Source organism: Meleagris gallopavo, chromosome Z (genome assembly GCF_000146605.3).
Source record: "Meleagris gallopavo isolate NT-WF06-2002-E0010 breed Aviagen turkey brand Nicholas breeding stock chromosome Z, Turkey_5.1, whole genome shotgun sequence".
In the NCBI taxonomy this organism is placed as follows: domain Eukaryota; kingdom Metazoa; phylum Chordata; class Aves; order Galliformes; family Phasianidae; genus Meleagris; species Meleagris gallopavo.
The window spans coordinates 36,602,822-36,617,593 of record NC_015041.2 but is presented as its reverse complement, the minus strand read 5'-3'; the positions used below and the strand labels follow the sequence as shown (position 1 = coordinate 36,617,593).

The 14,772-nt window shown below is 40.1% G+C and overlaps 1 protein-coding gene across 5 annotated transcripts in view; it reads left to right on the top strand.

Moving 5' to 3' along the window:
* The first annotated feature begins 379 nt into the window (after nucleotides 1-379).
* SLC28A3 (solute carrier family 28 member 3) overlaps nucleotides 380-14,772 on the top strand; it is a 42,527-nt gene continuing 28,134 nt past the window's right edge. Inside the window, exons 1-4 of one of the 5 annotated variants that reach the window (XM_010725797.3) lie at nucleotides 380-560; nucleotides 664-724; nucleotides 7,064-7,165; nucleotides 13,800-13,879. In XM_010725797.3, the coding sequence (XP_010724099.1) occupies nucleotides 668-724; nucleotides 7,064-7,165; nucleotides 13,800-13,879 (239 nt within the window). In that variant the 5' untranslated portion in view covers nucleotides 380-560; nucleotides 664-667. The other 4 variants (XM_010725799.3, XM_010725796.2, XM_010725795.3 and 1 more) reach the window with 4 other exon arrangements.

Here is a 14,772-nt window from a genome sequence, read left to right as displayed (position 1 = left end):
ATGATCTTGAAAACATGTAATAAGAAATTCTTTATTTAAAGGTGAACAATGTTATGACAGATAACCAAATGATCCTGTGCCATATGATTTGGAATGCAAATTAAAAATGTGTAACAGGTATCTGTTGAAGGTTTGAGATTCTGTTCGTTGTTCTTGTTTCTGTTGTAGATGAAATATTTAATAACTATGAAAATAGAATCATGATAACCTACAGAAATGGTGATTAAAAACAACTGTTAAAAAAACAAACAAAAAAACAAAAAACAAAACAAAACAAAACAAAAACAAGACAAAAACTGTACTGACGTCATAAAGATCAGGGTGGAGAAAATTTTCCATTCACTATTTGCTTCCCCAAGCCAGAAGCCATGTGATTTTATGACATGCCAGGGAGACATCTACCTTTCAGAGCATGAAGAAATCCTCCCTTTCTTTCTCAAGAAACACTGAATTCGATCTCCCACACCGGCCAAAAGAGGCCGTCCAAGGGAGAGAGAAGGTGGAGCTAGAAGTGAGCAAGTGCGACCTGACAATGACTCCATTTGATTAGTCTTCAAGAGGTAGTCACAGACCTTGTGGATGGATTAACCAGATGCTGACTGCTGTTACCCTGTGCTACAAGTAGATTTCAACACTCATCCAAAACTCTCGTGTCCATCCTAGGTACATGGAGCTGAAGAAGACCACTTGTGATCACTCGGGAGTGCACAATTTGACCTTCCAGGTAAGCAAGGTTTCCTTTGTTCTGTCGGGAAAACTTAGAACAATGAACAAAGCTTACTTCAGTCCCTGAACAAACACTCTACATGCTTTGCACTGATATCTTGCCAAAATACACGGCTTTTATACAAAAAGGCAGAGCTATAATTGACACAGACTTCTCTTGCTCCCTCCACTACCTGGTATATTGGTATAATTGAGAAGTCTTCTGAGTTGGTAATATTTGATAAGCTGACAGGTCTTACAACTAACTCATCCAGTTTTTCTCTTATACCAGTGCTGCTTTTTTCCTGAGGATGCCTGATTTACACTTGTATTGAAAAGATCAGTGTTATGAGCAGACAGCAAAGCAATGTACATTAATAATATGAAAAAAATATTCCTATAATCAGAGCAGGGCATATCCTTCTTCCAGATGTAAGATTAGTGTATTTGTATGTTTTGCTCCAGAGAAGAATGCAGAATGGAGGTAAGAAGTCAACACAGAAGGTTCTGCATATCATGTGGACAAGAGAATGTTAACAGCCATTTAAAAAATGTAGATTTCAGAAGTTGAAGCACAAAATAACATTATTTTGTGTTAGTTATTGTTTCTCAGTGCTTGGCATCCTTGCACTGTCATAGGAATATCGGAGTGGGAACAAACAGAATCTTGTGAATCCACAGCCAGGCCAGTTCACTGTCCTTTATTTCTGAAAGTAAAACAGACAAGGGAAAAGTTGTGGCTCCTGAGAGTGCTCCAATGACAAAGTACTCCTTGCTCTTTCCCTGAAGCTTTCAATCCTTGCACTGCTGCAGAGCCCAGCTAACAGGAAGGGCAGCATGCTGTGGGCATTAGTATCAGCCAGCAGTATCCAATACAGAAGAACATTTGCAGATGCTAAATTTGATGTAGCACCAGTGACATACAAGCATTTTATACTAATAAATATTCACTGGGCTGTATGATACACACACACAAGAGGTTGATTTGATAATGTGCCAGTTGAGGAATATCTGGAATGTAAGGGAGCCAGGGGCAAGTCCCTACTCCCATCAGTAGTTAATAATTCACAGTAAGTGGGACTCCTGTCTCTCTCCTGTAAGAGGAGAGAGAGTGATAACTCTTAAAACATGATAGCCTGGCAGTCAGGGCATTCTCCTGGGTAATCACAGTGCTCTCATCGCATCTCTACTTCAGAACAGGTAGATGAGCAATGTGAACTTGAATGTCTCTCAGTTTAAATGGTTGAGAGCATCATCCTGACTTCATTTTCACATAAAACAGGGGCCTGAACCAGCTTTCAAAATCTGTGCAAGCAAACCCATGGAGGAGAGGAGTCCCTCCATAAGTGCAGAAGCTCAGTGCCAAGTGCTCTTGATCTTCCCAAACCCCATATCACTACATTCCTCAGCAGTCTCTGTGGAATACAGAAGAGTGACTTTGGTAAATCTCTTGCTTTGTGCAGCTACCCCACCTGGGCAGTGCACAAGTAACCCAGATGCCTTTGATTCTCATCACAGCAGAACTTTGCAAGAGCCAGGAAATCTCTTATTTACATAATCCAAGTGCTGAACTATTGAGACCATCTATTAGTGAATCCTGGGCCTTGAGTCAGGTTTTCTGATGGTTTGGGGTTTTTTGTTGTTGTTGTTGGTTTTTTCCTCCTCACTTGGGACATCAGAAGGAGTAAATGTTTATATTTATGCTGTTTATCTCTGACTCAACACATAACTCACTCTGAGGAAAATAAGACAGAGAAGGAAATAGGTAACTCTCTTTACTACAATAATGTCATAATATAAGGAAACACTAGTGTGTCCCCTGCTTTCAGCCTGGGTCAGTTTACTTTTCTGATAGCACCAGTTGGAGGATCATCATCATCATAGATCCACAGAATGGTTTGGACTAGAAGGCACCTAGTTCCAACCCTCTTGCTATAGGCAGGAACACCTCTCACTAGATTAGGTTCACTGCAGCTGCCCTAAGAATTTCCCACTGATAAGCTTAGAAATGCTAACAGTAACCTTAAAACTTAGATTTTATATATCTAGTTTGTGTTTATTCTACATTTAAGATGGAAAGATTTTACTTAATTAGTTCTCATGATTCAGATCTCTGCTAATGATGACGTTAAACAAAGAGTCATAAATCCCTCAAGGAACTTCAAGAGCTGGCTCATACAAAGAAATGGTAGGTGAGACCAAAAAAAAAAAAAAAAAACCACAAAGCCAACACCCTGACTCATGGAGGAAGCTGTTAAAACATAAACTAAACACAATGCAAAGAGCAGATTGCAGCCAGTAAATATTTATTTTTCACTAGCCTTTGGCTGATAGTGTTAAGATGCATTAAGCAGTCAGAACCAGTTTCTGTAGCCTTGTACATCATGCTTTCAAGAAGCTTACCTGAGGAAAGATCCCTCTTATACCAGCCTTCTATTGATGCTGTATAAGGACATCGGTACTTCTGTGACAGGCAGTTTTCATAATCCATGCCATTCAAGCATATGTCCTTATGACATAGCTTTAAAAATGCCTTCTATTTATCTCTGTATTTATTGCTATTCTCCAAAGTTTCCTGAATATCTTTGTGTCCTTGATTAGTGAAGAGTATATGAACTATTAAACATTACTATTTCATGGATATCTTTGAAATTTTCCTGGAAATTATGAAGGTGCTGTACTATACACCACCACTATATACCACTTTCCAGGCAGGAAAGTATATTATATTTTCCCACGTTTTTCTAACTTGCTTTTCAAAGCTATGTTTGTTTTAACAAAAAGCACTTAGCAGTTATCCTACTGTGATACACTGCTTTGTTCCTTACAGGAAATAGTGAAATTTGGTCATACCTCTACGATCTTTTGTGCTCAGGTGAAGTTTTTATGATTTTTGTCCTTGTCATACAAACTTTTTGTTCTTGTTTACTGCAATGCTGCAATGCCACAACTAGAGTGGTCACAGAGAGCTTGTCATCTTCTCAAGAATATGAAGATGTTTTCCCTCTTTCACTTTTCCTAGATTTTGCTTTCTCTTTCTCATACACTTAATTATTCTATTTCTTTTTAATGGTTGCCACTTGTGCCAGTCTATAACTTGTTCATCCAGCATTTCAAGATGCCATTCAACTGCCCCACTCACAGCAGACAACTTGAGCGTTTTAAAGAAAACCCTAACATACTCAGAGGTCGCTGAGCTTAATTTACAGCCCATTTCAACACGTGAATACTGTGATTATTGATTAGAAATGTTTCCCCTCGGTATTTAAGATTTATTTTCCATCTTCCAAAGTGGTGACGCTGGCTAATCAAAAACAGTTCGCGGGGACAGTGGGAGGGAAAGCTCAGGCGAATGGTCTTAAATTGCACTGAATGGTAAAAGAATAGCGAAGATTTGAGCTGTAAAGTAGGTGTTTTCGTTTCAATTTACCGAAAAGAATCCATGAAATCTACCTAATTCAAATAAAAACATTTGCTTCTGAAGGATTTCAAAAGAGATCCACAAAAGCACTGAGTTCGTAAGCACACTGATTCTAATCTCAAAAGCTAATTTAATGATCCACCTTTAAATGCAAAACAGTTAAAGCAAGTGCCTTGGACGCGCTGACAGCCAATCTATTGTAATCACTAACTGGCAGGGTGGAAAACCATCTGGAGTGGGCGCAGCTGTTAAAAGCGCAACCGAAAGTGAGTTTCTTCGAGATCTTTCTGGGAACTATTCTCCCTGGAAAATTAAGAAGATAGGAAGGGAGCTCAAAGAATGTAGCTATTCAAAAGGCGTGATGAGCGAACAGCTCATCTGATGAACAGAATGCTGACCTTGAAAGAGCTCATTGCATAGGAGTACAAGACAAATCCGTGCTTTTGCTATTTAATCAAACTTTCTATAAATAGGAAACTCCAATCAGGAAGGTTCAGCAGAACGTGAAATTTCTGTGATGTTGGTCATGTTTGCTACTATTCAAAGTAAATGGACCAAATCTGTAACCTTTTCTGTGTATGCTACCAGAAAGAGGAATTTCACATTCAACTTACGGTAACTTGTTTTTAACTTCCTGCTTCCTTGTGTCACTGTATACCGAGTTAATTCAGGACTGGCTTGGCATTTTCTCCTGTTTTCTGTTACAGTGTTTTTATTCTGTAGACTTTATTAGGGAAGTGGATGGGCAAATGAACCAGATGTTTGTGATGGGTGCTCAGGCAGCAATCTATAGTAGCTGTTGATAAGCACACACACTGGTTGATATTTAGTGGAAGATTTTCTTCAGTAAACTCAAAAATACTCTGAATAAGTGGGGGGAGGGAGGGGAAGGGGATACGGTGGGGGGTTTTTTGTCACCTGAATATTGCTATTCTGATGAGAAATTTGATAAATTATTTTTCTTCAAGGTCTACGGTAAAATAACATTAAAATAACATTGCTAACCAAATAGGATAAGAAAATTTAAAATGGAAAGGAGGAAAAACGATTATTTGCCAATACATTAAAAATACTCTGTTTCATGGGAACTTATTCAAAGACTGTTCTTAGTCTGTTACTAAACCTCTCAACTTCATCTTGCTATCAATAGTGATTAATCCATTCCTACTAAATTTGGAATATGCCAGGAACATGGTGTGATCCGTTGAAGTGAGCACTTCTGTTTGTAGAAAGTAATACATTGCTATCATTCAATGTGCAGATTATTTAGAGTTTCAGCAACGTCATCCTCTACATTGCTCATACATTCATATATTTTAATCACTCTAAAAATGAAACTCTTATGTAACTATTATGGTTGAGAACAGGATTGTACAAAGCAACTTCTAGAGGTTTTTCCCAACACAAATTATTCTGCGCAACTTGTCTGAAGACAGCAATTAACATACTTTCTGTTTTTCACATGTTCTTGAGCAAAAATCCTAAGAAATCACTGCCTTTTCTTGCTCTCAGTAACAAGTGCTCAAATCTTCAGGGAGAACATCGTCCTTGGTGCTTATTAATTATAGAACTGAATCAGTTCAACTTCACTATTCAGTGTAGAATTTCTCATATATTAAATTTAATTCCCATAGTTAAGCATTGCTCTTTGTTTTGTTTTGTTTTGTTTTGTTTTGTTTTGTTTTGTTTTGTTTTGTTTTGTTTTTTTAACTGTAGGAATGTTCAGTAGAGGCTTTAAGCATGAGCTGCGGGACTAGCTATAGGAATTGTGTAAGACAGCATAGTTAGAAGACAGACAAGTAACAGAGGTGCTCTTTCCAAAAGAAACACTGCTCTTTAAAGGGAATGCAAAGCTACTCTTCTCAAGACAAGCATTGGAAATGGTGTATAGACATTTGGTTTATCGAGGCTGCAGCAGATGAACAGACAGATTTTGTGATGCCTTCCTCTTTTCTCAGTTCTAGAAACACTTTTACTGATACTTCTTCTGTGAAGTTAGACCATCTTTAAGAAAAACACATTACTGTAATGTGTTCTGAGTGCTTTTAAACTCATGTTTCTGCTAAAAGGCAAAATTAATTTATATAGAAGCATTATTCATTTTTGCCTTTGTCATAATGTACTATGATTAAGGTTATTTTGTATTATTCATCTGAAAACATTTATTTTCTTAGAAGGCTAAAGGTAGGTAATATACTGTTTTTTACCATATTAATGATATACACCATAGAATAGAACACAGTGAAATGACTGTTTTATAGAAAGTAAGGGGGGGGGGAAAGGAAGAAAAAAGGAGAGAGAAAGAGGAAAAGGAAAAGAAAGAAGGAAAGAAGAAAACTCGGTTTCAAAATACAAATATGTAGGAATAGTGGAACTTGTTACAACTGGCAGAAAAGTACAGCCAATTAGCATACACTAATAAAAGGCATACCACAGAGAGTGAATATAATAAAGCTAACTATTGCCTTTAAAGACACTCCTGAGTTTTATTCCAGAAACAATTGAAATACATGTTAAAACATTGTACACATATGACATGCATGAATTAATAAAAAATATTGTCTTGAAAAAGATGCTAACAGCCTGGTTAGGATATTAACACCCAAATAAGTCATTTTGTTGCAGTGGGAAGAATGGACACATCTTCGTTAGTGTGTTAAGCAAGTTCTGAGGCAAAGAGTAGAAAATGCTGCTTTAGGTCGAGAAAACAGCAGACTGACACTGACTGGGTTCTGTTTGTGATCAACACAGCTTTAAGTAGAAGTGCAAGGACATGAATACATGCATTTTTATATACTGAGTTTTGGGCTCTTCTGTACTAGTAAAGTGAAACATGGAAGCTCAGGAATCATAGAATAAACCAGTTCTCATTTGACATAAGAAAGGCTTTTGCTTTTGGTATGAATTGACGCTATTTTCAGTCTTCTTGTACCCCAGAATGACAATGAAGACATTGACATTGTAAATCAGGAAGATCTTCAAGACAATTTACAGAGAATCGAGAATTCAGAACATAAGAAAAATGTACATACTAACCAGGTATGCTTCTATCTTTTTTTTTCTTTTGAAAAAATGCAGTTTTTTAGAAGCCTGATGTAAATTTATTAACAGCAAATTCAATGTGAGAGGCTGTTGTAACATATCCAAGACAGATATTTTAAGAAAACATGAATTTGATTTAAAGCTTGTAAGCAAACAGGAAAGCCAATTTTGTTCTCTGAAATATATTCAGGAAAAAAAAAAAAAAAAAACAAAAAAAAACAGAAAATTAACAGAACACTTAAGAATAGGATTCTGAAAAATTAAGTTTTCTAAGTTTTCTGTATCGCAGTGGCTTCATGCAGGATGAAAAACAGGTATCAGAAAAGGTGTTCAGAGGAAATATTGTTGATAAGGAGTTGATACAGAAGTATTTTCTACTGAAAAGTTGAAAACAGAGGACCCGGGAACATTATTTGTGGTTGATGCTGTCTTTCAATCAGGACACAGATATTATAAAATATCTATGCATCCAACACAGGAAAATTTCAGAAAAAAACACAATCTGGAGGCAACAGCTCTGGCTTGTGACTGACCAAAGAGAGAAAGAAGATAATACTGTACAAAAACAATACAAATGACTTCATAAACTTAACTATTTTAATTTTTTTTTTAATGTCAGTTATCCACATAGTGAGTAGCTAACTATGAAGATAGGAGTCATTTTTACACAAAGCTTTTTTTTCCAAAAGTGGATATTTTCTAGTGTCATCTATTTTCACACCCATACAAAAAAATAACCCATTGTCTTGACATCTTGGTAAATACTTTACATATATATGTACACATTCCTGTTCTGTAATCATGTCTACTTAACAAGTTTGATGGTAGGATCTGAAACCACATGTAAGAAATAGAGCTTTCTTGGTGTTGGATTTTCCTTTCTTTCTTTCAATGAGTTTTGCATATAAACAGAGGTAGAAAATGCATGTTGCCAAAGAAATTACTCTGCTTTCCTCCTGCCTCTCAAAGCTGAAGCAATTCTAGATTTGTAATGATGGAAGGGATCACTCCATTATTCTGGTACACAGACCTGGAAACTGGGATGTGAGATCCTAGGAATGTGGTAGGCAATGTCTGTATCTGCCTCTTCAAAAAATCATCAAGAAGGAAAGAATCCAAAGAATGGAATAAAAGAACTTTAAGAATTGTTGGAAATTTTAAAAACCAAGAAAAGTAGTGGCAGTCAATGAAAACTTGGTTTCTGTAAATTACTCTGAAAGTGATGCCTTCTATTTATGCAGTGGCACTTGAAGAATGTCAGTCTTCAGTCCCACTAACAGACCACAAAAAAAATGGGACGTTTTATGCATGTGCACAATGTTGGAAGTCATATGAGCCTAAAAATGTACATATTTGATCAGATCCTTGAGTTACTGTCCTTGGAAGTATTCAAGAAACATGCAGATGTTGTACTAAGGGATGACATGGGTTAGTGAGGAAATACCTACTAGTGGTAGGTAGATGTTTGGACTGGATGATCTTGGAAGTCTTTTCCAACCTTGGTGATTCTATGATTCTGTTTATTTCCATGGAAACTACAACAGATACAAAGTGCACAGTAAATATGTTTGATAAAGGAAATGCCGAAATACAAAATACTATTTCTCAACACAGACATCAGCATTAGCTATGCATTTTTGCCAGTAGTGAACAAGAAGTTGCATGCTGCACTTATAAATATCTGCACCAGTGGAAGTGAACCACTGCTTAACAACTGCTACAGTGGCGGCATTGCTGGGAAAATGTTGCCTACACAGCCCATCTTTCATTGGATAATATTTATCTCCAAATTGGAGGGATGTGGATTTGATGGGTGGACCACTCGATGGATAAGAAATTGGTTGAAAGGCCGCAGACAGAGGGTGGTGATTAATGATTCTATGTGCAGGTGGAGGCCGGTAGTGAGCGGTGTCCCCCAGGACTGTCTGTCTTGGGACCGGTGCTCTTTAACATCTTTATCAATAACATCAACAATTGAATTGAGTGCACTTCAGCAAGTTTGCTGATGACACTAAGCGGAGTGGTGTGGTTGACATGGTGGAAGGAAGAGATGCCATTCAGAGGGACCTCAGGAGGCTTGAAAGGTGGGCCCGGGTGAACCTGACGAGGTTCAACACAGCAAAGTGCAAAGTTTTGCACTTGGGCCAAAGGAATCCCAGGCATCCATACAGACTGGAAGGAGTGGTCCTTGAGAGTAGCCCTGCAGAAAAGGACCTGGGGGTCTTGATGCATGAGAAGCTTAACATGAGCCAGCAGTGTGCTCTTGCAGCTCGGAAAGCAAATGGTATCCTGGGCTCCATCAGAAGAGGGGTGGCCAGCAGGGACAGGGAGGTGATTGTCCCCCTCTACTCTGCTCTTGTGAGGCTCCATCTGGAGTACTGTGTCCAGGTCTGGAGCCCCCAGTGCAAGAAATACAGAGGAAAGCCACAAAGATGATCAGGGGATGGAGAACCTCCCCTACGAATACAGGCTGAGGGAGCTGGGCTTGTTCAGCCTGGAGAAAAGAAGGCTGTGGGGTAACCTCATTGCAGCCTTTCAATACCTAAAGGGAGTCTACAAACAGGAGGGGAATTGACTCTTTGAAAGGGTAGATAACAGCAGAACAAGGGGAAATGGTTTTAAGTTGAGGGAAGGGAGATTTAGGCTGGATGTCAGGGGGAAGTTCTTTACTATGTGAGTGGTGAGGTGCTGGAACAGGCTGCCCAGAGAGGTTGTGAATGCCCCATCTCTAGAGGTGTTCAAGGCCAGATTGGATGGGGTCCTGGACAGCCTGGTCTAGTATTAAATGGGGAGGTTGGTGACCTTACCTGTGGCAGGGGGGGTTGGAGATTCATGATCCTTGAGGTCCCTTCCAACCCTGACCATTCTGTGACTCTGTAATTGTGTGACTGGTTTGAACTAATGAAGTCAGAAGATGACAAATCCAGACAGTATGTTGGGAGCGGTAGGTCAGTCCAACCAAGATTGACAATATGCTTCATAATGCTTCAATTGATATGGAGCCTTATCACTATCACATTGCAAGAGAAAAGTTGTCTTCTTCTTTGGCCTGACTGTGGAAGTTTGAGCCTTCAGCTTATCTAGGATCACAATGTAGAAATCAGTGTAAATGGTTCATCTGAGTTCCAGGAAATCCAGAGAGATCACCCCTTTCCTATACCAGAACACAGTGCACTTCACTTTACCCACCAAGACCCTTGTCTTGAACTTCTTATTTGATGGGGAATTCACATCGCCACTCCTCCCTCAGGCTGCTGTTTGAATGCCAGTTCAATCACAATAGTGACAGCACATCTTGTCACTGGCGATTATGTCATTCAGGAAATTGTCACCTTGTACTGGTCCTGTAGTTCCTAGCAAACTTGCATACAGTGCTCTTTCTGTTCCTGTGGTCCCATCTGTGGGACCCACCTGGCGCAAATTCTGTGATATTCCGAATCTGCTGCTCTGATTTCCAGTATAAACCAGTATTCAGCTCTGTACACAGTTCCCTGATCGTTATTCACTGATTTGTGCAGATGAATTGGTGGAGACTCACTTCAGTTTGTGGTGTCACAGCTGTGCATGGCTATCTGGAACATGGGTTGTTTTTTACATCTCTGACATCACTGCTGAAACACACTACCCACTGATTCACTGAGCTCACATCCACTGTTTGGTCTCCTTGAATGTTCAGTAAATGTTGATAAATGCCAGTGGGTGCGTGCAGGAATTTAATGACACACCTTTGCTTCATATACACTTCCGTGTCAGATGCCATATTCTCAGATATGGGAGAATCTCATATCCCCTCAGCAGAGGGGACCTGTCACATGTAACAGCATGTAACGAAATACTGGCAGGAAGGTTCAGCCTCTACTGCCATATCACCAACATCTGCCTCTGTCATCATGAGCCAACATAGGAAAAATAAACAAAAAAGGCTTTACTTTCAGAGAAGCCCTCATAAAATCATAAAATAAAAAAGAAACCAGTTTCCCACTGAAACAGTTCAGCTGACAATGTTCAGTCAGTACTCTGTATGCATATTTACAGAGATTCATAGACATATCATGTCTTTGTAAGAAAAGAGCTTATATGGTCGGTTTGGAGCAAACTAGAACAGGCTTTCTGTGCCCCTAGAGGCAGAAGTCTATGTCCTTCACATCGACCTTGGGTTAAACTCAACAAGGACCTCCACCCCCCAAATCTGGCATTATGTGACCAAACTAAAAAGAAGGAAAGGCTTTGGATCCATTTGCTCTTTCCCTTGTGTCTTTGCACAGAGTTAGACAAAACAAAATCTTTGATTTCAGATTTTCTTATTTTTAATAATATTTAATACATATTTATGACAATAAGGATTAACGTAATATTCTGGATCTGTTGAAATACATTGCAGTGTAAAAAGATAGACTGATTCTTTTTATAAAAGTAAAAATCACTCAATTAAAACAAAAAGGTGATATTCTCAAGATAAATACTTGAAAATAATCTTTCCCATCTTTCACTGCCTGGAATCTTTACTGTACTAGTGTATTTCACAGATTTAAAGAACCATAGTGCAGGTGGTGGGTGATTCAGGGGAGCTCCTAGCCTTAGGATGACATGGCAGCATGAGGGAAAGGGAGGTACAGTTTGGCCTTGGCCATATGTGAAGCAGGTGTGTCAAGGACAGTGATGAAGAGAGAAGAGGGAGGTGTGGGACACTGGTATCACATGTAGCCTAGGGAAAAGACACAGTGCCCTAAGGAGAGCACAGTTATCCACAAAATTGGAAGTATAGCTCTTCAACACAGAAGGCAATCCATTCCTGATTTTTTAATTTATAAGGTAGGCCTGAGATTTTTGTTCCTACAAATTCAAAAACTTGTGAGAACCTGAAATTAAGCCCAGAAAAAATGATATTTCTATGGCCTCTGTAATCACTGTCCCATAGGGAAGAAGTCAACTTTTGGCAGCTGCTGGGAGGACTGCTCCCAGCTACCAAAAAACAGCAATTCAGCAGGTGGCGGGATCTGCAATTTATGATTTCATAATAGATAACAGCAAAAGAAAGAAATCAAGCTTACGGAAAAGATGTCCATACCTTAGAGCACAAGCTCTGCATTTGCTTCACAACATCTGCACTGCTGTGGGATTTGTTGTAGGGGAGTGAATAGCAGTTTCCATGTCTCCTCCATGCCATTTTAATTACTGGCCACATGTCCATCCTTTGTCAGCTTTGCCCACGAGATTTTCTAGCCAGATGCTAATGGAGGGCTCACCAGAAATGTCAGTAGAATGGCAAGATCCCAGCATGGGCAGAAGAGCCATTCTGAAAGCAGGGTCATGCTCCAGGGCACACTCTGATATACAAGAGGCAGCTTGGGGAACAAGGCTGCTATAAATATTTGTGACATAGAAAAGTTGAACTCACTCACAGGCCAGTCCTGTAGGGACACTTCCTCCCTGCAGTATACAGCACATTACCCCGTACAGGCCAGTACATACCCAGAAACACAGTGTTTGCCATTGTGGAAGTTTCCAGACACCGTGGAGCATATGACCTGTCATGTTGCTCAGGCTGGGGGTTAAAATCAGAAGGCAGGAGGGCAGCTAGGCCATTCAATTGCTGTGCTGTCTTTGAATGCCAAGGAGCCCCAGCAGCAAATGTGCCTGGGTGCCAGTCCTGCCTTAGTCCCTGCCATGAGCATTGAGGTACATACAGGTGGGATGGGCACCTGGTGGGCCTCTGAGTGGCACCTAGCCAGTTCCAGAGGCATCACACTGGAATGAAGCTCCCTGCCATTTTGGCAGAGAAATGGGAATTAACCAGAATATGCAAGTGCACAAAATGATATGAAAAGAGGAGCTTCATAGTGTTTCTGATAAGAAACTGCTTTGTTAGACTGCATATAGACATATATAGTGCAAGGTAAAATAAGAAATTTAAAACAAGCAATGAGGTACAGGAGGAAACATCAAAATTTCCCTGACAAGGGAAGATCCGGGTATGAAACAGAAAGAGATTCTGGATTTTATGCTAAGCCTGCTGGCTGTAGTGAAATATGCTTCTGGGTGAAGGCAAAGTGTCAGCACAAGCACCTGTTTTTACAAACCACATGAATCCAGCTCCCTGCCCTCCTGTCCACAGGCCCAGTGCCAGCCTGTGCTCAGCCCACAGGCCATGCCAGGAGCACAGCACAGCCAGCAGGAAGGGAAAGGTGCATATACTGGATGCGTCCCTGTGGACAAGATCACACTGTACTTGTAAGTGCTGAGTGAGTTGGTGCATAGGCAGCTATATAATCCCCACCTGTAACATTCACTCTTTAGTAGGTATGCAGTGCTTCTTTATATGGGTGCCTTTTTAGCTCCAAATAACACTGGAAGGTGGTTTTTTTTATTTTCTCTTTCAAAATCACGTCGAAATCTTGGGAAAGTCAAATCAAAACAGTCATGAGTTGACAGTCACAGCTTAACTACGTCATTTGCCTGCTAGTTATCACAGTGTTGGTGGCAGACAGGAGAACTGTAGTTGTGTACCCAGTGCAGAAGGGGAAAGTCTTGTGACTGTCTCAGCCATCTGCCTGTGGGGATCTCTGCTTTTCACATGTTACTTAACAAGTATGCATCCCTCTGACAGTGTTGGTACTGATCTGTTTTCCAGGAGGATGAATTCATCAACTTTGAGAGTGATCTGCATGAAAACAAACATGACTCAGCAGATGAGAAACTACGCTTAAAAGGGTAATGTCTTCTGGATGGGCAAATAATCCACTCCACCGTAGCCTAAGCAGTCAGCTGCCAGTGTTCCACCTTCTGGAGCAAGAGCTCATAATGTTGCTGCAATACCCTTATGTAGTGCAGACCTTTGTATCATAATTTGAGTAAAACAGAAACACATTGTTTTTAAAATCATTTTACCTTTCAGCCAAAATACATGTGGAATTACGATTATAAAGCCTCACAAATTGAGCCAGCAGTGTATGTTTGCATCCCAGAAAGCCAGTGGTATCCTAGGTTCCATCAGAACAGAGGCAGTCAGAAGAACGAATGAGGTGATTGTCCCCCTCTACTCTGCCCTCGTGGGGCTCCAGCTGACATACTGCATCCAGGTCTGGGGCCTCCAACACAGAAAAGACATAGAACTGTTGGTGAGGATCCAGAGGAGGGCCACAAAGATGGTCCAAAGGCTGGAGAACCTCTCCTATGAAGACAGGCTGAGGGAAATGAGCTTGTTCAGCCTGAAAAAGCTGTGGGGAGACCTCATTGTGCCCTTCCAATATTTTAAGAGAGATTATAAACAGGAGGGAAATCAAGTTTTTGCAAGGGTAGATAATGACAGGGCAAGGAGGAATAGTTTTAAACTAAAGGAGGGGAGATTTAAATTAAATTTTGGGGAAGTTTTTTACTGAGATAGTGGTGAGGTGCTAGAATAGGCTGCCCAGAGAAGCTGTGGTTGTCCTGTCCCTGGAAGTGTTTAAGAACAGGCTGGATGGGCCCAAGGCAATCTGATCTCGTGCTTGACTTAGTGGCTGGCAACTGTGCTTGTGGCAGGGAGTTGCAACTTGATGAACCTTGAGGGCTTTTCCAACCCAAGCCATCCTACAATTCTAAGAAATTAAAGGAGCAATTTTTTT